The sequence below is a fragment of the Staurois parvus genome, unplaced genomic scaffold, assembly GCF_062004578.1.
Source record: "Staurois parvus isolate SC_StPar_1 unplaced genomic scaffold, SC_StPar_1.0 ptg000562l, whole genome shotgun sequence".
Classification (NCBI taxonomy): domain Eukaryota; kingdom Metazoa; phylum Chordata; class Amphibia; order Anura; family Ranidae; genus Staurois; species Staurois parvus.
The window spans coordinates 12,637,516-12,664,344 of record NW_028318358.1 but is presented as its reverse complement, the minus strand read 5'-3'; the positions used below and the strand labels follow the sequence as shown (position 1 = coordinate 12,664,344).

General features: G+C 39.9%; 1 protein-coding gene and 1 long non-coding RNA gene across 2 annotated transcripts; one reads left to right on the top strand and one right to left on the bottom strand.

Moving 5' to 3' along the window:
- On the top strand, positions 1-26,829 carry LOC149450855 (uncharacterized). The gene is made up of 3 exons (XR_016315218.1): positions 1-377; positions 23,819-23,881; positions 24,139-26,829. It is a non-coding gene; the product is annotated as an uncharacterized LOC149450855 (long non-coding RNA).
- LOC149450856 (keratin, type II cytoskeletal cochleal-like) lies at positions 15,930-24,719 on the bottom strand. Its single transcript, XM_089691496.1, has 9 exons — positions 24,073-24,719; positions 23,778-23,986; positions 23,286-23,346; positions 21,992-22,087; positions 20,826-20,990; positions 20,558-20,683; positions 19,176-19,396; positions 18,620-18,651; positions 15,930-17,223 (listed from the first exon to the last, which is right to left on the bottom strand). Exons 1-9 carry the CDS (start codon positions 24,628-24,630, stop codon positions 16,913-16,915), a joined length of 1,779 nt encoding a protein of 592 aa, XP_089547622.1. The 5' UTR covers positions 24,631-24,719; the 3' UTR covers positions 15,930-16,912.

The following is a 26,829-nucleotide window of genomic DNA, read 5'->3' as shown; positions in this document are numbered from 1 at the left end:
TACACACTGTGTTCTGGCTGGTTGACAGCATAAGACTATTGTCCCCCAGGCTGCTTGGAGTAATCTCTGTACTCTTTCTTGCCGTTGAGGGCTGGCTGAGCCCTGTAGTCCCACTGTCATGGCGCCACTCGTGTCTTTGGGCAGTGAGGAGGGCAGTGGTCTCTAGGAGGTGAAGTGACGTCACGTGAGTAGTGGAGGCTGGGCTGTGATGGGCCAGCTTTCTTTAGTTGCCATGCAGCTGTCAGGATGCTGGTCAGCTTAGGAGCAGCTGCTGCATGTGCAGGCTCCTTGCTTATTCTATCTTGGTCTCCGTTGTCTTCCTCTACAGCAGAACACACCATTCTGCTCCAGTTCTCCTGATAAGCTGCTCTGCCCAGGTGAGTGCATACCTGGCTATATGCTGGTCAAATGTCATCTCCTTTGCTGAAGGTACTTATTGTTTTTGCAGGCAAACGTTCAGGACGCTGCGATCACATAATATATGTACTGAATGTATATCAGTGGTGGGTCGTGCATTACACACCTAGGCCTTCAGTGATGTCCTACCTGTATTAACCTCCCTGGCGGTATGATTATTTCAGATTTTTGGTGCTGAAAGCGGTACCATTATTTTGCATGGAAATTTGGCGTTTTATATTGAAGGCCTGTAATTCTTAGGAATAACTCACTGAAATCTGTCCGAACAAGAGTCTAGTAAACATCCCGGGTAGGATAAAACTTGAAACACGAAATCATAAATTATAATTTAATAAATAATCATAAAAAATAATAACATAATAAAATATAAATTTAATTCAAAAATATAATCAAACCAAAAACACTGAAATTTAAAATATAGCGCCAAGTTCGCACATCACTGAGCAAAGTCGCAAAATCTGATGACGAATTTCCCCACAAATTATTAGCACTCAATTCTGCAAGTGGTTCTAATTTACTATCGCTGTTTTCTAGCTGGTCTAAACCGCTTTTGACCTAAAGGGACGCTTTTTGGATGCCATGGACATTTCTCAGTTTCCAGGTAGAAAGAACAGTAAATATGCAGGCAGGGCACAGGACAAAGCACTAGGGACAAAATGTATGTGAAATGGTTTGATACAGTAATGTTTTACTTTGTGATTTTAGTGATTTTCAAATTTTCAAATTACCTGTCGTTCCATCCCCCCTACATCCCGACGCTCGCAGAGGACAGAACCCAGATGACAGATGCCGGCATCCGTCGGATTACATTGCGGGGGACACTGCAGGAGGACATTGCAGGATTGCAGGACAAGGTAAGTGAAGAACAGATCCCGGAGCAGCGCTTCATGGTATTCCCGAGTGTAGCTCGGGGTTACCGCTTGTGGTGCTGAAACTTTACCCCGAGCTACACTCGGGAATACCGCCAGGGAGGTTAATCCAGCAACTTTTGGCTGTAACCTTAAAAATTGAGCATGGAAAAATGCAACCCATTCAACTGGATAGGGCCACACCACAACCACACAGCCGAGAGGGGTTTTAAGGGTTAAAGCAGGTAGTGAGTAGGTGACATAATGCCTCCTCAACATCTGTCAGATGCTCTCTGAAAAGCAATCCGCCACTCATAAATCTTAAAGCGGCAAAGCTTGTGCCCTTAACCACTTCCTGCCCAGCCACTACACTTAAAGTATAAGTAAAGGCAAAACTTTTTTTTGTTTTGGATACAATACAAAGGGATTAGAATGCTAGTCAGTGTTTATTGCTGTCTGTGCCCCCTGTTAGGGAGGTTCACCCTCTCTATTTGTCCTGTTTATCATTATCATTGAAAGTGAAAGCAAAAGAAAATCCCAAATTTTAGGTTGTCCTCAGAAAAGTAATAGAGGGGAAATCTTCTAATGGGGACCCTAGTTCTGGTGACCTGAAGGTCCCCAATAAATTCCCTTAATTTTCAGGGATTACATCTCACTTCCTGTTTGGTTATGGAACAGGAAGTGAAGGGAAATCTCCGCAACAGGAAGGATGGTGAAAATAAATCTGACAGGGGTTAAAACCCTCCCTTGCGTTATGCAAAAAAAAAATGGGTGGACAGAAACTTCCTGGATGTGAGTATACACACCCTTATGTCCTCCTGCTCCCACAACTGCCTCATACATAGCCCTGTACTATGTGATTCTTGTGAACAATTACAGCAATCACACTTACAGTATATATCATGCACATAAATAAAAGCTACATTATGGGGTCTTTGAACATTTCCTATAACATTTATTGGCTGTGAGAGGAAAATGAGTGCTTACTACAGTGATGGAGACTGTAGTAAGCACTCAGAGTGCTAAAAAAAAGAGATCCCAGTCCTCTATGGTGACATTCTACTGTTCTGTCTGATTATCAGAAGCACTGGCTGACTGCACTTATGCAGCAGCTAGTGTCTCTGATTATTGACCACAGAAGTACAATGTCACCATAGTGACATTGCACTGCTCTGGTGACAGTATGTAAAAAAACAGTTACATTGTTCTGCTGTGACAGTGATCATATACAGTGGCTGGCTGCCCCAATATCACTGTATTTCAGTGCAACCAGCCATTGGTTCTGATCACCACCACAGCAGTACAATGTCATCAGACCAATGCAGCCAGTTACAGTGTCTCTGATCACCACCACCCTAGTCCCAATCTCACCAAAGAGCCTCATTCTCATGTTTGGATCACTCTTCTGAGAGCATCTGACAGGTGGTGAGGAGGTGTTGTATTGCTTCCTTACCACCTGCTTTATTTGTTGGACCCCGCACAGGTGCCCCCATTGACTTGAATGGGTTGCATTAGGTAGCACTATGCAACAGCAACAGGGGGGCATAATAACTTCCACAACTGCAAAGCAAAGCATTGCAGACCCAGCATGTATACACTCCCAGCCACTGCCTCTGCAGCTAAAGGGGGTAGCGGTTGGGGGGTGGTGATGTTGGGGATGCAACAGGATGTACTACAGTTGCAAGAAAAAGTATGTGAACCCCTTGGGATTACGTGGAGTTTTGCATGAATTGGACATAAAATGTGCTCTGAACGTCATCTTAGTCACAACAATAGAAGAACACAGTCTGCTGAACATAATACTACACAAACATTAGATGTTGCCATGGTTTAATTGCACATAACATGTAAACATTCACAGTGCAGGGAGGAAAAAGTATGTGAACCTTTGGACTTAATAACTGGTTGACCCTCCTTTGGCAGCAATAACCTCAACCAAACGTTTCCTGTAGTTGCAGATCAGACCTGCACAATGATCTGGAGTAATTTTGGACCACTCCTCTTCACAAAACTGCTTCAGTGTAGCAATATTCTTGGGATGTCTGGTGTGAATCGCTCTCTTAAGGTCATTCCACAGCATTTCAATCGGTTTGAGGTCAGGACTCTGACTGGGCCACTCCAGAAGGCGTATTCTGTGCTGTTGCAGCCATTGTTTTGTTGAATTACTTGTATGCTTTGGGTCATTGTCCTGTTGCATCATCCATCCTCTGCGGAGCTTCAGTTGGCGGACAGATGGTCATACGTTTTCCTGCAAAATGTCTTGATAAACTCTGGAATTCATTTTCCCATCAATGACAACAATCCGTCCAGGCCCTGAGGCAGCAAAGCAGCCCCAAACCATGATGCTCCCTCCGCCATGTTTTACAGTGGGGATGAGGTTTTGATGTTGGTGTGCTGTGCCTTTTTTTCTCTACACATAGTGTTGTGTGTTCTTCCCAAACAACTCAATCTTGGTTTCATCTGTCCACAGTATATTTTGCCAGTAGTGCTGTGGAACATCCAGGTGCTCTTTTGCAAACTTCAAACATGCTGCAATTATGTTTTTGGACAGCAATGGCTTCCTCCGTGGTGTCCTCCCATGTACTCCATTCTTGTTTAATGTTTTCCTTATTGTAGATGTGTCAACAAAAATGTTAGCATGTGCCAGAGATTTCTGTAGGTCTTTAGCTGACACTCTGGGATTCTTCTTTACCTCATGCAGCATTCTGCGCTGTGCTCTTGCAGTCATTTTTACAGGACGACCACGCCTAGGGAGAGTAGCAACAGTGCTAAACTTTCTCCATTTGTAGACAGTCTGTCTTACCGTGGACACATGAACATCAAGGCTTTTGGAGATACTTTTGTAACCCTTTCCAGCTTCATGCAAATCAGCAATTCTTGATCGTAGGTCTTCTGAGAACTCTTTTCTGCGAGGCATGGTTCACATCAGACAGTGCTTCTTGAAACCAGTAAACCCAAAACAGGTGTGTGTTTTTTAAGGGCAGGACAGCTGTCAGCAACACATCCAATATCATCACACTGATTGGAGTCAAGGTTGGCTCACTCCTGGCTCCAATTAGTTCTGGGAGAAGTCATTAAGCTAGGGCCTCACATACTTTTTCCTCCCTGCACTGTGAATGTTTACATGTTATGTGCAATTAAACCATGGCAACATCTAATGTTTGTGTAGAATTATGTTCAGCAGACTGTGTTCTTCTATTGTTGTGACTTAGATGACGTTCAGAGCACATTTTATGCCCAATTCATGCAAAACTCCACGTAATCCCAAGGGGTTCACATACTTTTTCTTGCAACTGTAGTATTGTATACAGTATTGTGTGTTAATATCACTTGACCAGTAGATGGCACTGTACACTAAGGTTACCAGTCGTGCATATCTGTAAAACTTGTTGGTTCCTTTTCTTTTCTCCCTCTTCTCTCTCTCTTTATAACCAAGGTGTCTGCCGTTACAGTTTGCTGAAATGTTTTGTATGTTTGCAACTTAAGCCACACAAGTAAACCAAGTTCTGCCTCATCACAAGCTACTAGTGTCTTCTCTAATACACAACCAACAGGTTATGGGCCCAGCTCCAGACACTGGAAAAAGGAAAACTACAAGCAAGTAAGTGCTGCATTTACAATCCTACCAAATCCTGTGTGAGGAAACAAGAGCTGTATCCAATTCACTGAAAGATGGCAAGTGCTTCAGATATGAAGTTTACAATAGCAAAGCTCAACAATACCAACTACCAGATATGGAAGTTTAAGCTTGAAATGCTGTTATCCAAAGATGACTTGTGGCAGGTACTAGATACACACAGACCCAATGACAACCCGGAAGAATGGGACAGAATAAACAGGCAAGCAAAAGCAGTCATAAGCCTGTTAGTGGAGGACGATCAACTCATTCATATAAGGAAAGAAAACACAGCTAAAGGTATGTGGACTGCATTACAAAAACTGCATGAATGTGCAAACCTAAACAGTAAACTATATCTGCTGCGCAAACTGTATAAGATGAGGCTGGAAAAAGGGCAGGAAATGGGTGAACATGTAAATGCTATGCTAGAAATTGTGGACCAGCTGGGTGCAATAGGTGAAGAAATGAAAGACAATCATGTAGTAGCACTACTGCTATGCAGCCTTCCAGAATCATACAGTGCCCTTATAAATGCTCTAGAAACTAGACCGGAAACTGAACTGACGCTAGAATATGTTAAGGGAAAATGAATTGATGAATACAGCAGAAGGAACATTTGCATAGTGAAGAGAACGAGAGACCAGAGGCAGCTCTGAAGGTGCATGAAGGCATAAGACAAAGCAAAGAAACCAAGGTATGTTTTCGCTGCAAAAAGGCCAGTCACCTGAAAAAGAACTGTTCAATCTGGAAAGCTGAGCAGCGAAAGCGGGAGCTACCCACAAGAAAAAGAGCTAAAGCGGTCATGAAAGAAAATGAAATTGCATCATGGAGTGGTACTTTTAAAGTGACTCAGAATAGTACCTCACACGGATGGTACATTGATTCAGGGGCAACAAGTCACATGACAAGTGATGAGACATTCTTCACAGAAATTGATTTTAGTGTAAAAGATAAAGTTTTCCTAGCAAATAGGAAAAGTATTACAGCGGAAGGTAATGATCAGGGATTTCTGAACTGCAAAATGCCATCAGGGGGCAAGCAGAGCATCCTTGTAAAGAATGTTCTATATGTTCCAAGCCTAGAAGGAAGCCTCCTATCAGTTAAAACCCTTGCAAGCAATGGACTCACTGTCCAGTTCAGAGGTAATGAATGCACAATTCAAAATGGAAAGCAAATTCTAGCAAGAGGAAGGTTAAACGAACATCTGTACAAAATCATCACTGAAAGTGAGAAGGCTAATGTGGCAACTCATAACCCACATGACAAGTGCATCCACCTGTGGCATAGAAGATTGGGGTATCGAAACCCAGAAGCTATACTTTTCAAAGAGAAGTCTATCAGCAATAATGACTGCAACATACCTACAAAACAAGCTCCCATCAAAAGCTATTGAGAGTACACCATATGAAATGTGGAATGGATCAAAACCTAACGTAGGACACATCAGAGTGTTTGGCTGTAAAGCATATGCCCACATTCCAAGTCAGAAACACTCCAAGTTGGAGAACAAAGCCATAGAAGGCATTCTGGTGGGCTACAGTGAGCAGAGTAAGGGATATAGAATCCTTTGTCCAAAGACCAACAAGGTCACAGTAAGCCACAGTGTTTATTTTGATGAAAGTGAAGCATCAGATAATACAATTCTTGAAAAATGTGGAGAGGATTTACGCGCTGAATCGGCAAGAGACACTGACCCATGCAAAGCAGGACAAGAGCCAGAACAAGAAGTGGAACTTACAATCAACGAGCCAATAGAACCCACTGAACAACAAGAAATCAGAAAACCCTCTCGAATTACAAAAGGGATACCACCCCGCAGGTTATCATACGCTGCTAAAACACATCAAACACAGGAGCCAACATCCTGGGAAGACATAGAAACTTTGCCGAGAAGGGAAGCCGATCAGAGGAGAAAAGCAGCTGAAGAAGAAATAAAATCACTTCAAGAAAATAAAACTTGGTCACTAACAGAACTCCCTCCTGGTCGCAAAACCATCGGAAGCAGATGGACTTTTAAAGTGAAATATGATACAGAAGGAAACATCTATAGATACAAAGCAAGATTAGTTGCCAAGGGATACTCCCAGAAATTTGGAGAAGATTACGATGAGACATTTGCTCCAGTTGTGAAACATTCCACCATAAGGACACTTCTTAGTATTGCTGCAGGAAAGGGAATGCAAGTAAAGCACCTAGACGTCAAAACTGCCTTTTTGTATGGAGACATCAAGGAGGATCTGTGCATGGAACAGCCACCAGGATTTGAGAAAGAAAAGAACCTTGTATGCAAACTGCAAAGGAGCATCTATGGGCTCAAGCAAGCGGCGAGAGTATGGAATGAAAAAGTGAACGAAATACTCAGAAAAGAAGAGTTCTGAAAAAGTAAAGCAGATCCATGTCTGTATTCAAAGAATCAAGAGAACAAATGGACATATATTCTAATATACGTCGATGACATCTTGACGTGTTTTGAACAAGAAGGGGACTGTGACCAAATAGTTCACAAACTAAAACAAAATTTTGAAATTAAAGAGTTGGGGTACTCACTACCTAGGAATTCAAATAGAGCAGGAAGAGGATGGAAGCTATCTTCTTAACCAAAGTCAGAAAATTACAGAAATGTTAGAACAGTTTCACATGCAAGATGCAAAGGAAGCGAAAACACCAATGGAACCAGATTATCCAAAAAACAATGGAACAGAAAACTTGTTACCTAACAATGATTATTACCGCAGGGCAATCGGAAAATTGCCATACATCACCACTGTGACAAGACCAGACATCGCCGTAGCAGTGGGAATACTTTGCAGGAAAGTCGCAACACCGTGTCAACACGACTGGAATGCAGTAAAGAGGGTAGTACCTAAAGGGAACAAATCGGATGAAGCTGCGACTTCCAGCATCGTCAAACCCAAAACTGATTGGATATGTGGACGCCGATTTGGGCTGGAGACACCACTGACCGCAAATCTACAAGTGGTTACATCTTCCAGTATGGACAAGGAACCATAAGCTGGTCTAGTCGGAAACAAGTGACTGTTGCACTCTCTTCAACTGAAGCGGAATACATAGCAGCAGCACACGCATGTCAAGAAGCCATTTGGATTCGTCAACTTCTACTAGACATGGGACTGAATATGTCACAACCCACACCCATCTTTGAAGACAATCAGGGATGCATAAAGCTTACACACTCTGAGAAGATTAACCCAAGAACCAAGCACATTGATGTAAGATATCATCTGCTCAGAGACATGCAAGAACAAGGGGTTATTGACATCCAGTACTGCCCATCAGAGGAGATGACTGCAGACGCACTCACCAAACCTTTGCTAAGGGAACGTCATTGTTTTCTACAAAAGAGACTAAATGTCATATAATTATGCACATGCCATTGAGAAGGGGTGTTGGGGATGCAACAGCATGTACTATATACAGTATTGTGTGTTAATATCACTTGACCAGTAGATGGCACTGTACACTAAGGTTACCAGTCATGCATATCTGTAAAACTTGTTGGTTCCTTATCTTTTCTCCCTCTTCTCTCTCTCTCTATAACCAAGATGTCTGCCATTACAGTTTGCTGAAATGATTTGTATGTTTGCAACTTAAGCCACACAAGTAAACCAAGTTCTGCCTCATCACAAGCTACTAGTGTCTTCTCTAACACATAACCAAATAAATTCTTTCCAAATCAGCCAATATGATTGTCTGGATTTATTTTCTCATTTTGTCTCTCATAGTTGAGGTCTACCTATGATGCCAATTACAGGCCTCTCTCATCTTTTTAAGTGGGAGAACTTGCACAATTGGTGGCTGACTAAATACTTTTTTGCCCCACTGTATACCATAGCTTGTAGACTCTATAACATTCGCACAGAGTAAATAATATAAACTGATTAGTTTTTTTCCAGCAAAGAAATGTGAAAGAGTACATTTTGGCCCAAAATTTATAAATAAAGATGATTTTTTTTTTTTTTTACAGAAACTAAGGAAAATGTTTTTATATTCAAAATTCCTAGCATTTTTTCTTTTATATAGTAAATAGTAAAACCCAGTGGTGATTAAATACCACCAAAAGAACGCTCTATCTAAAAGTCATTTAGGCTCGGTGTTGCATGACTTAGTAACTGTCATTCAAAGAGCAACAGCGCTGAAAATCTAAAAATGGCCTCCATCGACAATTTGATGCCGTACTGATATTGCCATCACCTAGTTGGTGATTGTGTTTAGAAAGATATTGGAGCACATCGTGCTTACCATTCCTTGAATAATAATGCAGGGACCTTGATCCTCTTACAGGGTCCTCTGCATATCCCCCATATTCTGCTCTACAGTGAGTTTTTCGGTGCGGAATTATGAGTGGGGAGTGTTTTTTTCCTGGGCAAATATAGAATGACTGACCAATAAAAATATGTTATTGCATTTTGGATTTTGCATTGTTATACCTTTGGAATTTTTTTCAGCCCTCCCCTATAAGTAAAAAACACATATACACACAGTTTGAGAGCGATATATTTTATTTTTAATATGCAAAATTAATAAAAAGACAACTGTAGCATGTAGCACCATAGCATTTGTTATATTTTATATACAGTATGTACTGTCCCTATAAATGAAATTAACAATACAGAGATGGAAGCACTGCCTACAAAAACATTTTTCTTTGTAAACTTTGGATGTTGAGATGCTATCACTAACTAATTAGTCTTCAGCCAGCAGGTAAAATCAGTCAATGAGTTGCTCCTGTTCAGGAGGCTCTGCAACTGTGCTAAAGTTTGACCCAGTTTTACCTTAAACAAAAAAACCTGTACAATGAAAATATGGAGGATTCCATTATAACCTCGCCATCTGAAAACATTAGTTCCCTGGTTCTCATGCAGATCCCAGAGCTTCAGTCCTTGATCTTGAACAAGTAGATCAGTGTCTCTCACTTCAATTTTCTTGAGCTGTGTACAAGTGCCTCAGTAACTATTGAGAGCAGCATCAGCCAGACAAGAAGCATTTTCAGAGGGCATTCCGCAGTAAGATTTAGGTAATCTAACGTAGCCAGGTTCCATAAAGCTAACCTGCAGAGAGACTGCAAGGAGCCAAAAATGAATAGGAACAGGGGGCGGACTGACAACTCATGGGGCCCCCGGGCAATTGGGGATCATGGGGCCCCTGTGTCCTAGCCCACACTCAAATCTCACCAAAAAAAGCCTATAAAAGGTACCAGGGGCACTTTATGGGGCCCCCTACTGACTCCAGGCCCTCGGGCAGTGCCCGAGTGCTCGAATGGTCAGTCCACCCCTGAATAGGACTAAACATCTCCCAACCTCTTACAGTTGTGACCAAAATTATTCAACCCCCAATGCTGTAAAGGGGTTTAGGGACTATAGTGTACATTTGGAATTGTATTCAGAATCAAATCCTACAAGGACGTTGTAACTACCCAAATGCAACTAAAATGACATCAATTGTTTATGTAATACAGTAGTAAATGGTTCTTATGTGGTTTCTTCATTGCCACAATTATTCAACCCCTTAAAGACTACCACTCTGAAGAACAGAGGTTCATACAGGTGCTTTCCATCAGGTATTGAAAACACCTGTGGATGTCACCGAGCAGCAATCAAGCATAATAAGCACCAATTAGGCAGCTTTAAAATGACTGTGATACTCAGCTCCTTCTAGACATTTACTGGTGTGGTTACAAACATGGTGAAGGCAAGAGAATGGTCCAGGAAGACAAGAGAAGAGGTGATTTCTCTTCACAGGAAGGGCAATGGCTATAAGAAGATTGCAAAGATGTTAAACATACCAAGAGACACCTTAGGAAGCATCATTCGCAAATTCAAGGCAAAGGGCACTGTTGAAACGCTACCTGGTCGTGGCAGAAAGAAGATGCTGACTTCGACTGCTGTGCGCTACCTGAAGCGTAGAGTGGAGAGAAGTCCCCGTGTGACTGCTGAGGAACTGAGAAAAGATTTGTCAGATGTGGGTACAGAAGTTTCAGCCCAGACAATAAGACGCACACTGCGTAATGAAGGCCTCCGTGCCAGAACTCCCAGGCGTACCCCCTTGCTGTCTCCAAAGAATAAGAAGAGTCGACTGCAGTATGCCAAAAGCCATGTGGACAAACCACAAAAGTTGTGGGATAGTGTTCTGTGGACTGATGAAACAAAATTAGAACTGTTTGGGCCCATGGATCAACGCTATGTTTGGAGGAGGAAGAACAAGGCCTATGATGAAAAGAACACCTTGCCTACTGTGAAGCATGGTGGAGGGTCAATCATGCTTTGGGGCTGTTTTGCTTCTGCAGGTACAGGGAAGCTTCAGCGTGTGCAAGGTACCATGAATTCTCTTCAGTACCAGGAGATATTGGATGGAAACGTGATGCAGTCCGTCACACACCTGAGGCTTGGGAGACGTTGGACCTTTCAACAGGACAATGATCCCAAGCATACCTCCAAGTCCACTAGAGCATGGTTGCAGAGGAAAGGCTGGAACATTTTGGAGTGGCCATCGCAGTCACCAGACTTAAATCCGATTGAGAACCTCTGGTGGGACTTAAAGAAAGCAGTTGCAGTGCGCAAGCCTAAGAATGTGACTGAACTGGAGGCCTTTGCCCATGAAGAATGGGCGAAGATACCCGTAGATCGCTGCAAGACACTTGTGTCAAGCTATGCTTCACGTTTAAAAGCTGTTATAACTGTAAAAGGATGCTGTACTAAGTACTAAGATTGAATGTCACTTGGGGGTTGAATAAAACTGATAATGCTGTGAGCACAGAAAAGACATTTGTGGTTATTTCATTATAACTGTTATGTTATATTTGTCTGACCTACAAGTGCCTCTTTAATGTAAATGTAAGCAAGATGACTGAATGATCAAAAGCAATGTCAAACTGGCCAAAACACTCAATTTCAGTGGGGGTTGAATAATTTTGGTCACAACTGTATTCACATGACCCAGCAGTATTTCCCAGTGCCTAGCATTCTGGCAACAAAGTCATTTTAAAGTGCATGCATAACCAAATTTTAGCTTTTGGTTTAATTTAGCTTTAGGGATAAAACCGATGTAAGATATTTTTTTTGCTGTCCATGTCACATTATTGGAGATTTTCCTTTAATCTCTGTTCCAGAAACACAACTGGGAGTGAAAGGCAATCACCTTTCAAAGATTACCTCTTGCCTCCTCTTTTGGTGAGAAATATCATTATTTTTATTACTCAAATTTTCTGTACTGATGGCAAGAGTCACCAGGACAAATAGAGAAGGGGGATATACCTATTTGAGACACATACAAGCAATATAAGCCTAAGAGGGGTTCTAATTGTACCATGCTAAAACTAAAAGCAAAAAGTGTTGGATATATACAGTATACCCTGGGACAGACTGGTAGGCTATGGCTGTGTATAACTGAATAGTACAAGTCCCCTACAACTAAAGCGACCATACACTTCGGTTTTGTCTTCAATGCCTTGGGAAGAGCTGTACCAAATTATTTCCAGATCATATATCTCTTCCTCTCTCTTTGCTTTCCTGGCAGCTAATGTACCTTCTACTAGCATAGTGACTGGGTGAGTTGTGTAACTAAGTTTAAGACACTGTAAACCAAAAATCTCCCATTATTTTGTTTACAGCACACCTAAGACCTCCTGCCCATACAGGTATCATGGGATATATTGACAATTGCAACCACCGTGGAAATGTTTGCTGCTACACCTGCCCATGTCATCCATCTGTGCCTTGCTTTTGGCAAAAAAATTTAAGGTATAGTCTAATTATCAAAGTAGAAGAGCAAGCTTTGGGGGCACTTTGGAATAACTAGCTATCCATGTAGGCGCCCAATAGTACCTGCAATGCAGCACAGCTAAAGAAAGCCACATTTGCTTTAAAGAAGATTGTACTCACTGGCATAAATATAAAGGCAAAGATGTTGCTTCCGATTTTGACCGATTCCCCCCTGTGATGATAGTGAGTTCTGACAAATCCCAAACTGTGTTGAGAGAAGGGGGAGTGGTGCTGAACTCAAAGCCACACAAAATTCAAAAGTTGGTAACAAGATGATTAAATTAAAAGTCATCTTAGATAAAATGCAAGAAAATCAAAAGAAAATCCTTCAAAGAAAATCTAAAGAAACCCAACCATAAATGGTCTTGTGTGCAGTTTAGGAATACACAACAATGAGGTTGAGGAATTGAGCTATAGTTCAACTCTCCAGAGTCCACTTTCATACATATTTATTCATACATATTCTTCTGCAATGGAGTTATCATCCTAAAAAGTGGTTACATTAGACACCAAATACAACTATATGACAAGGTTCAGAAGGCTAGTAAGACACACTGGACCTCTTACAATACAGAAAAATTATACTGCATGATCACCAGCTACTAAAGATGACTGAGAGCCATTTTATGAGGGCAAGTGACTCTTGCAACATCAAACTGGACTTAATCCATATGTGGCACCAGCTACTGGGTGTGTGAATTGGTAACTGCTCAGAGACAGTTGCCCTCAAGCCATTAGTCCTTGTTGTCCAGTGAGATGGAAAATCTCTGTGCAGGGTGAGGCTGAGTGTGTAAACCTTACATTCCCTCTTTGTGTCAGAGCCTGGATCTGGGATCTCTGCTGTGTCTGGCGATGTCTCTTCTAGGTGAGCCACCTGGAATGATCCTGCCTTAAACCTTGTTTGTCTTGAACCTTGAACTATTTACTCCTCTCATGAACTTCCTGATTTCAGCCATGTCTCTGCACTTCCTGTTTGCCATATTTTTGTACTCTCTCCAGCCGATATCTCTCTTGTCTCTCCTGCTCCCGTCCATATCTTTGCTCCCATTCTTTACTGACCTTTGGCTTGTTCCTTGACCATGCTTCTGCTTAATCCCATCCTGCAACTATTCATTACTGACCTTTGGCTTGTTTACTGACTACGCTTATACTTGATCCTTACCTGCTTATCTGCTACTGAACCCTGGCTTGCTCGCCTCCAAGTGGGGCAATCCTGAGGACTGAGATCTGGTACTAACATGCAGCAAAACCCATCTCCATCATCAGGAGCTCTGGTGAATACTGGTTAGTACTTAGACCCCACACCTCAGGTGAACCCATGTCATCTGCCAGGGTGACCTGTTTGTATACCTGTCCCGCTTGTTGGTGGGTGCTGCTCCACTGTTATAGCTACTGGCCTGACTCCAGACCATGCCACTTTATTTGAAATCCTTCTATTGCTGTGCACCCCTTAATTTTACAAAAACCCAATTTTTTGTAAAGTATTGTATTTATACTTACTGAACCTCTGAGCACTTGCAATACTGCAGAGCACGAAGGATGTTCTGAAGCCAAAACTGCAGAATAACCTGGAGAAGCTACAGAGCTGGTGCAAAGACTCATTCGCAGTGTCCTTTTGTGCTTGATCATTTAAGGTTAGATCACATGGCCAAGCACAGGGGACATGTGGAGCAATGTCACTGCATCCTTGTGTGGGCCTGTAGCTTCCCTGCACTGCTGTGCAATGGGAAATATGGCTCATATGCTTAGTGCTATGTATTAGTGAAAGTACACTATGGGCCAGTAAAAGAGTTTAGGCCTAGTTTCCCCCCGAGCAAGGGCCCAGTCACAGCTGCTTCAACCCAGTTAATTTGTTACTGATTTCAGTGCTTCTGCATTCTGCATCTAAACAGCCAACCAGTTCTAGAAATATGCGACAATTTTGGAACAGCTTTTTAAAACTAATTTTAACTGATTTACAGAGTATGAGGTGGAACAACTCCTTTTTCCCCTTTCAACTGTTTGACAGGGATCCGAGCTCAGACACCTCCTCTGCTCTGAGTCCTTAAAGTGTTACTAAACCCAGGACTCTGCATTCATATCTGGTCTCCCACAGTACAGAGAACATGGAAGTGCAATTATTTTAGTAAATATAAACTGCTAAGTACCTTTTCTCATCAGTAGTTAAAGCAATCTTGTGACTTCTATCAGTGTTCAGCAGAGCACAGGTTAAAGCTTGTAGGAGGAGTTTTCTTTCTGCTCTAGGAGGATGCAAAACTCCTGACCTCTGTCTGAACAGTGCTGATTTGTCCTGTGCTGATCACATGCACTCTCCCAAGAAAAAAAAAACCTCTCTAGCAATACACTCCAAACTGAGCATGTGCAGAATGAATACAGTTCCGTCTGTCTTATCAGGATATAAGATGTGGACAATTGAATAAGAGGAGGAGCCGAGAAGCCAGGATCAAATGGCCTTTTTACACAATGCAGAGGATTAACCCCTTAGGTTCCATAGTGAGTATAAAAAGCATGCTTTACTGCATATACAGACTGAGTTTATTGTTGTGGGTTTAGTAACACTTTAATTAGCAGAGTTGAAGAGCTATGCTGCTTTCTATGTGAATGACAGTCCACACAGATCTGGGTATTTGACAGTCAGCCTAAAACAACTGCATTTGTTTTAGATAGGTGGTCCTATTAGGAATTTAGGTTAGGGATTCTTTAAACTTATAAAGAACCTTTGTTCTGGTAAAAGCAATATATGAAAGATGAACTGCAGGCAAACAAATTCATGCATTGTTTAAATGCATATGCATGTGCATAGTCTTACCTCCCAAGGCATTTCCAGTTATTTGAACCTACCTTTGCCATTTAAACACCTCTGCAAAACAGAACAGCCAGGAGGTTGACACTACTTACTCTTGTAGCTTTAAGAAATAGTTGTGTCACCATCCTGCTCACAGCCTGTTGATTGGACAGTGAAGAAGCAGCAACACAGGTAGAAGCCATTTGTCTGCATATTCCATGTGAGCACATATGCATGTAGCAGAACCTGATTGGCTTCCAGAGCTGCCTCTCCCTCTCTAGTTTGAATGCTGCATTAAATGGGATGATAGATGGCTGATGTAGATCTAAATGGATTTAGGTACTTATACTAGCTGTTTTCAAAAATACATTTAATTAATTTAAAAGGGATTCATCATTACATTGTGTTGTTGTACCTGCATGGAGTTCACTATCACATTTTTAAAAAGTTTGTCTATATTCACTTAAGAAAACAGGCAACGATACTGCAAAAGTTGTCACTTTATTAGCATGTTTAGTTAAAACAAACACAAAAGCCAAACTTACATATCAGAGTCAGGAAAAAAAAAAGATAGAAAGACACACCACAGCATATTTCCATTTGTTTAGCTCTATTCTGTTTTAGAAACCAATAGGGAAAATTGGTAGATGGGTATTTATACATTGAGGTGTATAACCAATAGCAATTAAACAGATTCTTATTGTAATATTGATAACATCAGAAAATGAAAGCAACCATCTGACTAGCTGTAGACTTCCCACATATACCTATTTTTAGGATTTTATTTCACAACAAATTATAATAGATGTTTTTTGGTTTTCCTCTGTTTCCGCAGAGGAACATATGAATTAGACATAGCCAATTGAAACCATGACTTAGGTTCATTAGGTGGGATGCATCAACAAGCCTTTTTAGCAAGACCACATATATGAAGCAGTGAATCAACACATTATGCAGATCAACTGTGCTGGGCAGTGGTGACTAAGTTGCTACCTTGAGCTTGGACTGGTAATATGCTTAAAAGGACTGAGCTTGCAAAATAAAATGTATTTTACAATGTAAGGAAAGCTGTATTATGCAACCAAATGTCAATGCATAGCCAAAGGGAACAGTAGATAATAAATTGGAAATAAATTTACAATGCACATAGACTGACACAGTTTATGGCACTAGGTTTTACTAACTGCAGTCACAGGTGTCTCAGATACCTGCATAGCAGCCTTTGTTACATCTATTCTTTTTAGTGCATTATGCAAAGAAACATGGGATGCATGGTACAATATTGGTCATACATTGCCAGATAACACACTGGGCAGCAAAATGACTGAGCATCACATTTCTTTAAAATAATTTTGTGATATTTTGTGAATTTGGATTGTTTGTCAAAGAAACTGAAGAATTAGAAACCCATTAGAGCACAAGATATTTGCAGGTCAGAAGATTGCATGTCATAGCTTTTAGGAATTCAGATTTTTCTTGTGGTTGTGGTTGAAGTTTTTGTGACACTAATAGAAGAGGTGCCACTACCACCTGAAGTGTACCCGCCAGAGATTGTTGATCCTCCAACGGAGCTGCTGTTGATTCCTCCTGTGGTGGTATATCCACCGCTAGAGCTCATGCTACTTCCAGAGCTAAATCTGCCGCCGGCTAAGCCCCTTCCGCTTGTACTTCCAGAGCTGAATCCTGAGCTTAATCCTGACCCTCCATGGTGGAATCCGCTGCCTCCTTCATACCCTCCACCTCCAATTATTCCACCAGTAGTGGAGCTCACCACCGCTGTAAGAAAAAAAGAATAGCTTTTGACAACCATGCAAAAAAAATAAAACCGAAACTCTTTTTTTATAACAAGGCAAATAAATATGCACAAAGTAAAGCAGCATGATAACCAACTAGAAGTAAGCTTTCTATTAGTGTTCTCATTCTAAATAGTAAAGGCTAAATCGATACTGGCTGCCAGCATATGAGTGGATTTTTTTTCTAATCTGCTCTGCACATCAGTTACTCACTTAAACTTTAAATTGGTTTGTAGTAGGGATATCCAACAAAATTTGCCTTTTACATTTTTTCCTGCTGGATAAAAAGAAAAATATTCCTTACTGAGTCCACATAAATAAAATGCAACCTTACTAGCAGCAAGTGGGGTGAGAGGCTACAGGCACAATGGTGGGAAGACTGTAGCAGTAATTATAATTATATAGGATTTACACAGCGCCAGCAGTTTAAGCAGTGCTAATTACTAGTAGTTGTTCTGGTTTTCTTTGGTATAAGAGGAACATTACTGGATATTGTTGCTTATCAACGATTAATTAGTTTTGATAAACATTAATCTGGTCACAGACTGTGATTAATATTGTGCATTTGGGGGCAACAACAACTCCAGTCATTTGGGCTTCGCCTTCACAAGGCAGTAGTCAAATTTATAGATCTTATAAATATTGAATTAGTGCTTCTGGTAATGGGGAGTATTTTGGATAACGTATTTATTTTTAGACATTGCTTATGCTTTCTGTTAGGGGCTTGTAAGACAGTATGGTGGGATGCAAGTGGTAAAATATTTCCATTATGTCTAGTAAGCAGTACGGGCCACTGCTTCTGCTACTGGGAACCTTTGAATTTGCAACTGTAGTATTGAGCAAAGAGAGGCTTATCTTCAGTACTGGGAATCATAGCTATATGCTGAGTGAAAGCTGCTTGTAGTTGTGTAAAAAAAGCCTTTTCTTGTTTTATAAATTACTGACAGATTTCCATTCCTTGAGGAAGCAGTAGATTATTTGTAGGAGGGAATTCCATCATATGGCATGTCAAAGTTGAACTTGAAAAAGGCAAGACCTTTTTTTACAATATCTAGAAAAACTTTTTAATGTAAAGCTGGGCATATACACTAGCAGGCAATTGGACATGCAGGCCCAGTCTGACCTCCAGATCATATAAATGGTTGATATTTAGACAATGGAGCAAAATAGGGAGAGGCATTCCAAAGAACTGGCTTGTCAAGTAAAGAATCAATGAATAGACAAAATGTTCTAACCTATTTCCAATATGAAATCTGCAGGTGCCTCATTTTGGCTAGCTAATCTCCATTGGGTCTCATAAGTTTCATAGAAGTTAAATCTGATAACAAGTATCACTCCCTGTTATTAAACAAAAAGTCTAAGTTGTACACAGTACTTACAGATGCTGACACAGCCTCCATCTCCAGACATTCTGACAAGAAAAATGTATTTATTAGAAGGATAGTAATAATAATAATATTTTAGTAATAAACAGATGAAGTATCAATCCATAACACTGCATTATTAGCAGAATGCAAAAATGCATCTTGATGTTTTCTGCCTTTCCCAATGGGTAATAGTTACTAAAACCGGTGCACACAGAATCTGTTGCAGCCGAGCACAGGAACCAATCATCTTCTAACTTCAGCTTGTTCAATTAAGCTTTGACAATAAAACCTAGAAGCTGACTGGTTAATATACACAGCTACAAAAGGGAAAAAAAACCTGTGCTACACCCCAGACAATACAATATGTGAATAAATGTGTGAATAAATATATATTCTGAAACGATAGTGAAACAATTAGTGAACTTCTGCTACTCTTTCCCTGAACACCAGAAAATACATTTTCTTTTATATACTATGCACAGCTGCATCAGATTCTGTGTGCACCAGTTTTAGCAAATCAACCCCTGTGTTACTATTAGAAGTAAATAGTAATGCTTTGTATGTTTACCTGGATTCCTCTCCTTCCAAGAGCTTCCTGTAAGTGGCAATCTCAATATCTAGAGCCAATTTTGAATTCATCAGTTCCTGATAGTCTCTCAATAGGCGAGCCATCTCCTGCTTGGCCTTTTGCAGTGCATCTTCCAGCTCTAACAGTTTATTCTTGGCATCTCGGATTGCAGCTTCCCCACGTTCCTCTGCTTCTGCTATGGCAGCTTCTAGCTTAGCACGCTTTGGATAATAAAAACCATGTTGATATATAATGTATACTATATACCTTGCTATTATTTATCTTATTCAGATAGCACTAATATGTTTCTGCAACACTGTGAAGAGAAGGTCAAACCATTTACAACAATCTCTGTCCAAAAGGAGCTTACAATTTAGTGCCAGTTTGGATGGAAACCAATTAACCTTCGGGTATATTTTGGAAACCAATTAACCTTCAGGTATATCAGTGAAAACACCATGAAACCCAGGCAAAACATACAGTACAAATAACGGCAGACAGTGTCATTGGTGGGAATCATATGTGGGATTTCAACCTTGTCAAGCATGAGTTTTGGTCATTTATCCACCAAGATGCCCAAGTTATAACTAAAATGTAAAGGTTATTGGGCTACATTTTTTTTTTCATCACAGAGTTTTAATTTATACAGATATATAGTAGTAAGTTTAGGGTGAAGGTGGCATTTAATGATATCATCTTGTTACTCAATAGTACGTTCACCCAAAAATTCAATCCCTGGGTGAATTGAGAACTCACATCTGCAAGGTTTTGAATAATATCCACCCACGCACCCATTAGTGTTGGATATCCTGTTTGGCTCTATCTGTAATAACTGACCATATAGCCAATCATTGCACAGATTTACTACAACTTTTTCAGGGAGAACACAATCACAATAATGACTACATTTAGCAGCATAATGCTGTTAAATCATAATAGCTTTTCTATGTGTAATTTATTTTTAAAGGGATTTTCAGGAAAACTGGAAATCTTTGCCTATAGGACATTGTTGTTTGATAGCATGGAAGGAGCTCTCCTTCTACAGATTTTGTGTTTCCTCAACCAAAAAAATCTGCAATAGCACCAAGCACCTCAAACAGCAGCTGGAGGAAGATCTCATTGCTAGTTGGGGTTTTTTTTAGGAGGTCAAGACCTAAGTACTATAGATGCTCTTTTACTATAAACAACAATCTGGTGTTGCCACTATACTTTAATTATCCCCTGGAGTGTGGGTAACAGTGAAAGATTACCTTGTCTGTATGTGTAATCACTGTATTGCAGTGTTTCTAGCTGTTGAGATGATGGAAACATTGCCCCAGGCACTGACCTAAAGTTTACATTCTCAGACACTAGATGTTGGTGTGATGTTTTTATTACCATACCTGAGCCTTTACATTTTCTATTTCACCCCTGATTCTGCTTATCATTCTGTTGTATTCTGCAATTTCATTCTTAGTGTTCCGTAAATCATCACTATGTTTTCCCACACTGAGTCGCAGCTGCTCGTACTGAAAACAAGCACATAAGGAAATTAGGAAACATGCAGGAAGAAAACACATACTGTATGCAACAACTCAACCAAACCTTTTATCAATGTGGTGTCTATACAACTGACTAAAATAAGCACACGTACCAAATAACAGAACTCACCTTGGATTGATACCAAGTCTCTGCTTCAGAACGACTCTTTTTAGCCATGTCCTCGTACTGAGCTTTGACCTCTGCAATGATGCTTTCCATGTCAAGATCTCGGCTGTTGTCCATGGACACAATGACTGATGTGTCTGAGATTTGGGCATGGAGCTGATCTATTTCCTGAAATACAACAATAAACATTGTTGAAAAAAAAATCAAGTAATTGGCACATCATGTTTTGTATGTTGACTTCAGCACAAGAAAACCCTGCATTATGTCTTGGATCTAAAGCTAGCCATACACCAGTCGAATTTAATTTGAAAAAAAAAAAATATTTTTTGGAACATTTGTTTGATTTTATAATACATAATGTGGTAAAATCAGTGATGATTTTCAAAGGAGAAGTATTGAAATGGTTTATTAAACCAATAAATATCTAATTGTAAATGTGTTTTTCGTTTGGAAAAAAATCACGAAATGGAATATAGAATTCAAAATATTGACACAGCAATCAAACCAAAGTTTTCAGGAATGAACCATCCTGGTGGAAGGTCAACTTAAGTCCCCAATCCCCTGTCATAAAGATACTGTGAACCTGCTGCATTCATTGTAAAAAATAAATGGATACTTCAACAGTCCATAGGACATACGGTATGTAGAAAGTATTGATTGTCTTTGACCAAATAATCTGAATAAAAATTCTGACACCTAATTTTGCAGTCTATAGCATGGCCATATTATATACTCTATAACAGTGTACATTTTTTTTTTACTTGCTCACAGAGATTTCCAGTAATTTTCAAATCAAACACATTAGCCACAGTTTTTTTTTCTTTTAATGATATACCACTTTAAATTTCTGAAACAGTAGTGACTTGCTCACATTTATAATACATGGAGGACCAAATGTGCCCTTGTTTATAAGTTGAAATAACCATGTAAGAAAGGTTTAGATTCAATATAAGTTTCTGTGGATCTTCAAGTACAAGAAAATGTGAATATTCTGCTCTGCCAGAAAAGGGAGTGTCTTGTGTTGTCTGCCATTTATATTTTTATGCTTGGTTCATGTTTATATCGGGGAGGAAGCCAAAATGCCAGTTTATAGCCTCATATAATCTAGTTAAAAGTGCTCACTGTGAACAAACCTAAGAGGTGTAGTGGATTACATGTATTATAATTACCAGTTGGAATATTTCTCGAAGGAAGCTGATTTCATCGTGCAGCATCCCCACTTTGGCCTCCAGCTCTGATTTGTTCATAAAGGCTCCATCCACATCCTAAAAGATTCATATATTTAAGTTTTGAGTTGAGAATTAATTTAAAATAGACAACAAAATTCAACATGAAGTTATGGCGACAACTGATGGTTGATATCTCAGAGACTGATAGAATGTTGGTCATCTATCTTTCCGCCACTATCCATCACACTATGGGTTTGAGTTACTAAACTTTGATGTACAGTGAAGAAAGGTGAAGTACAGTGAACTCAAGTTAATAAGGGCTATATGTCCTGCACTTCTGCTTAATTTTCATGTCAATGCCCATGGTATTTAATAAATTCATCAAGTATAGGCAACTATTGAACTTACAACTGGTGTACCTAATTCAATTTCAGAAGCAGTTAGTAGATGTCCACATAAATATATAGATGTAATCAAAGAAGCACTCAGTTATGCAATTTGTCCATTAGATTTGTGAGCAGATATTGGTCATTTGAATGAAATATATAATGGCTGAAAAGGGTTTTGATAGGTTAAAACTAAAATTGCCTAAAATGGATATTTACCAGGAAGGCATATGATAGCCAAAATACACTTTGTACTGTTTGCTGGCATAATATCAAAGCAAATTATATATCAAAATAGTGATACAATTTGTGATTAAGTACACTAGAGAAAATGTAAATCTAATTAAACTTTACATAGACTAGGTTTGGCTAATCTGCTGCCCTCCAAACGCTGTGAACAACACATTTCAGCATGCTCTGTCAATAATTTCTTATCAAGTAAAGCTCATATGTACAATCCAGTTACAAGTGAAGATGTAAATGCAGGTGCAAATAAATCTCATACAGACCAATGTATTAAATATTTAAAAAAATACATAAGCATGTGCATACAGCACATTAGAACTCTGGGCACACACTGTATTAATGGATTATGGCAGCATCTGATGAGCATCAGAAAGCATCAGTGAATATTCAGCTTAGAAACAAGCTAATGTACCACTTTATACAGACTGACAACAGAGAGGTAGAGAAAAACAAGAATGTACAGCTCTGACCATTAAAACAGTTGATATGCATACCCTTTACCAGTCAGTTACATGTTTTAAATTTCCTACTTTAACTCATTTATAAAATGATAACATGTTCCTCAGAACATTGATCCAACACATCACTCCATGCCCCATGAAGGAGCCTACATTATATTATAACTAACCCTTTAGTCATTGTACTTATATGTATGTGCTCACCTTTTTAAGTACAACAAATTCATTTTCTGCATTTGTGCGCTTGTTAATTTCATCTTCATACCTTAAAAAGAAGAAAAAAACAAAATCAGCAATGCATGGACCTAATTGTATATATACAAACAAATAGTCAATGTCTACTTCAACATAAAATCAATGAACAATGAAAATGTACAGTAATTTCAGGATTGTAAGTGGATATTGTATATACTGCACACAAAGTTTTCAGCAACCATCCATTTATACTTGCAGAGATAATATTTTTTGGCTGCCTTACATAATACTACAGCCATTTTATACAGTGGCAGTTTTGCTTGTGCGTCTGTTGAAGCTGTCCCCATCTCAGCAGTAGCATAACAAATGTCCAACATTGCAGTCATATTAAATTAATTGTAACTGTTTATTCCAACTTGAAATTGTTCCTTTTCCTCATTATCAACATCAATGTATTCTGTACAACTGTCCCTTGTTGTTATCCAATGCTATTTTACTTACTTCTTTTTGTTATCCTCCACAATATCTTGCATGCTTTTTAGCTCAGCCTCCAGCCGAACTTTGTCCCCACCAAGATTTTCAAGTTGCCTCCTCAGATTGTTTAGGTAAGCCTCAAAGTAAGGTTCTATATGGCTTCTTACAGTTTTTTGTTCTTGTAACAAAGTCCATTTAGTTTCCAGCATTTTATTTTGTTGCTCCAAAAATCGGACCTGAAAATAAGTTGTCAGAGGCATATTAGTGAGGATGCTCAAAATTCAACTCTTTGGTGTACAATAAATATGTTTTCATATTGTACCTTGTCTATGAAGGAGGCAAATCTGTTGTTCAATGTTTTAATTTGATCCTTTTCTTCTTTCCTCAGTCTTTGGATGTTTGGATCAATTTCCAAATTGAGTGGCGTAAGAAGACTTTGATTAACAGTAACTGCTGTGATACCACCTGAGCCAAATCCAGCTCCATATCCAAACCCACCACCAGCTCCAAAACCACTACCAACACCATATCCACCACCAGCACCAAAACCAGCACCAAGCCCATATCCACCACCAGCACCAAATCCACCACCAGCCCCATATCCAGCACCACCATATGCTCCACCAACTCTAGAGCTGAAGGCTGATCCAACTCCTAGTCCAGATCCATGTCCACCACCATACCCATATGAGCCTCTCATATTATTGTAGTTTGCAGATGACATTCTGTGGCCAACAGAGCCTACATTGTGAAGGCTTCTGCTACTAAAGCTAGGACCTCTGCGGTATGAAGACACACTGAATCCACTGGCATTTCCAGGTGCACATAAAGATGACGAGCTGAAGTTCCTAACTGCAGATTTATATTGTTTGTGTGCCATGTTGTCTTGACAAATTTGCTGTTGAACAACAGTGAATTCTCTTGGAAGTAGAATGAACAGCGGCCAATGTCAGATCTGGCTCTGTTGGCATCTAGTGGTGACTAGACCTTTTTATACAGGTGCTGATATGGGCTTGGTCAACAGTAAACTAGGAAGACCCTTTTATTAGCTTCTAAGATTTGGCACTGTCCCACTTTGTTCATAATTTTAGCTGTAAAATGTCTCACACACCTAAAACAAAAAATGTTATAATTTATTTCTGGCAGCGTCTATCCCATAAAACAGTATTAATGTTATACTAAGGAAAGTGCAGAAACAGACAAATGAATCAGTTGGTTTAATTTGTTCCTAAGGATGGGCCACACATAAAAATTTTCGAACTGGCTAAATTCCAGCACTGCTCTGCACTGGAGTCTGTATTTGTGAGAAATCAGGGTGTCATAAAATATCAGTAATATGTAGTTGTACAAAATATGTCTTGCCTTGCTAGGTCTACGTGATGAAGCCTTTGTTGAAATGGTAGAGAGTTACTTGTGCAGCAACTCTGTGATTATCTATCTAAGTGGTAGGGTATTTTGAATTTTGTTAAATTGTTTCACAAAGGTATGCCATATGCTGCCCATATTATGTTAGATCTGTAATGGCTAAACTGACATTTATGTCTTACCATGTCACACTAATACTTGGGGTTCACATTGAAAAAGAATGAACAGACTTGTATTAATTCTGCCTGTATATCTCTAACAATAATCTGATATTTATTCAGTACACATCTTCAATATATGCACATTTCCTCATGTTTTGTGTCTTTAAATACACTGCAAACACAGAAAAATACCTGTTAACTCTGTCAGAAATCCAAGGAGCTCCTCACTTACCATGCACTGCTGCACCAAAATCTTAAGCGTGATAACGCTACTCAATTGTAGATACAAAACAGTAAGTGAGAATTGTCACCCTAGGGTAAGACATATAAGGCTTTATGATGGGCAGGCACTAGGTATTATTATTGTAATTCCAACCACTTTGAACCAGCTTTCACAAAAGAAAAATCTAATGGATCATGACAACCTACCACCAACAGTTCACTTTTCTACTCTTTTGGCAGGGATGATAGAAAATCTGTTTGAGACTGAAAATTGGTTCTGTATGCTTTTCACCTGTTTTTGACCAGTACACATTTTCCTTAGCCAATCAGCAAGCATCCTCACCTTCCTCTGCTATACCAGGTAATTTACCTTTCAACATTGGGAGTATACCTTGCAAGGGGGATGGCAAAGCCTTTCCCTATTTCAAAGTACTTTTGTCCCAATGTTGAGGCACAGTGGTTTCTTCCCCACCATCAGGTTGTCCCAAAAAGGGGGTAATAGTAAAATGAGGGATTTATTGTGGAATCTTCCCCTGCCCAGGGAAAAGAGTACAGGATTACACGAGTTAAAAGATTGAAAAACAAAACAACAAAGCTCCATACTCACCAATGTGGCGGAAGCATTGATCTGCTGTAGGAACTGTCCCCTACTGGCTCTAACACCGAGAACTGAGCAATCACATGCTGATCACTTAGTTCTCTCAGTTTTGAGTGAGCAGAGAGCAGTGACTGTCAGTCACTGATCTCTGCTCTGCCCTTCCAGCGCTCATTGGAACACTGGGCTGTGGTGGGGGCGGGAGTAACTGGTTCAGGCTTTCATCAGCATGCTGACAAGCTGAGCTAGCTGTCAAGCATCTAGGTGGATCCCAACATTGTTGGGATCTTTTCAGAGCTGGGACCAGTGGGAGTGCAGCAGATACAGCTTACTCAAATTTTGACACCATTGACTTTCATAGTGTTTGGATTCAGGTGTGATGTTTTTGCAAATTTTCAGCCTGTTAGACCAAACTGCCTGCAAGTAATGTATAGTAGTATGAGAATTTTCTTCGCTACCTTCACAAATCCGCATATGTGTAAAGTCATACACCCTTGGACTTTGATGTCTGCCAGTGCACCCATAGGCATGGGTGACTATACTTAGCAGCTGTGTATCCTGGAAATCAAAATATACAAATTATGTTGTATCCCCAAAAGCACCCATGTGCATTGGGCATTACTCTGTTACACAGAGTTTACTGAAAGCAGTCTGCTTTATTTTTTGGGAATAATCTTTCTGTTAAAATGAAACCTACTTCAATGTTAAAGAAATAAATGTACCATTTTGTCTTTCA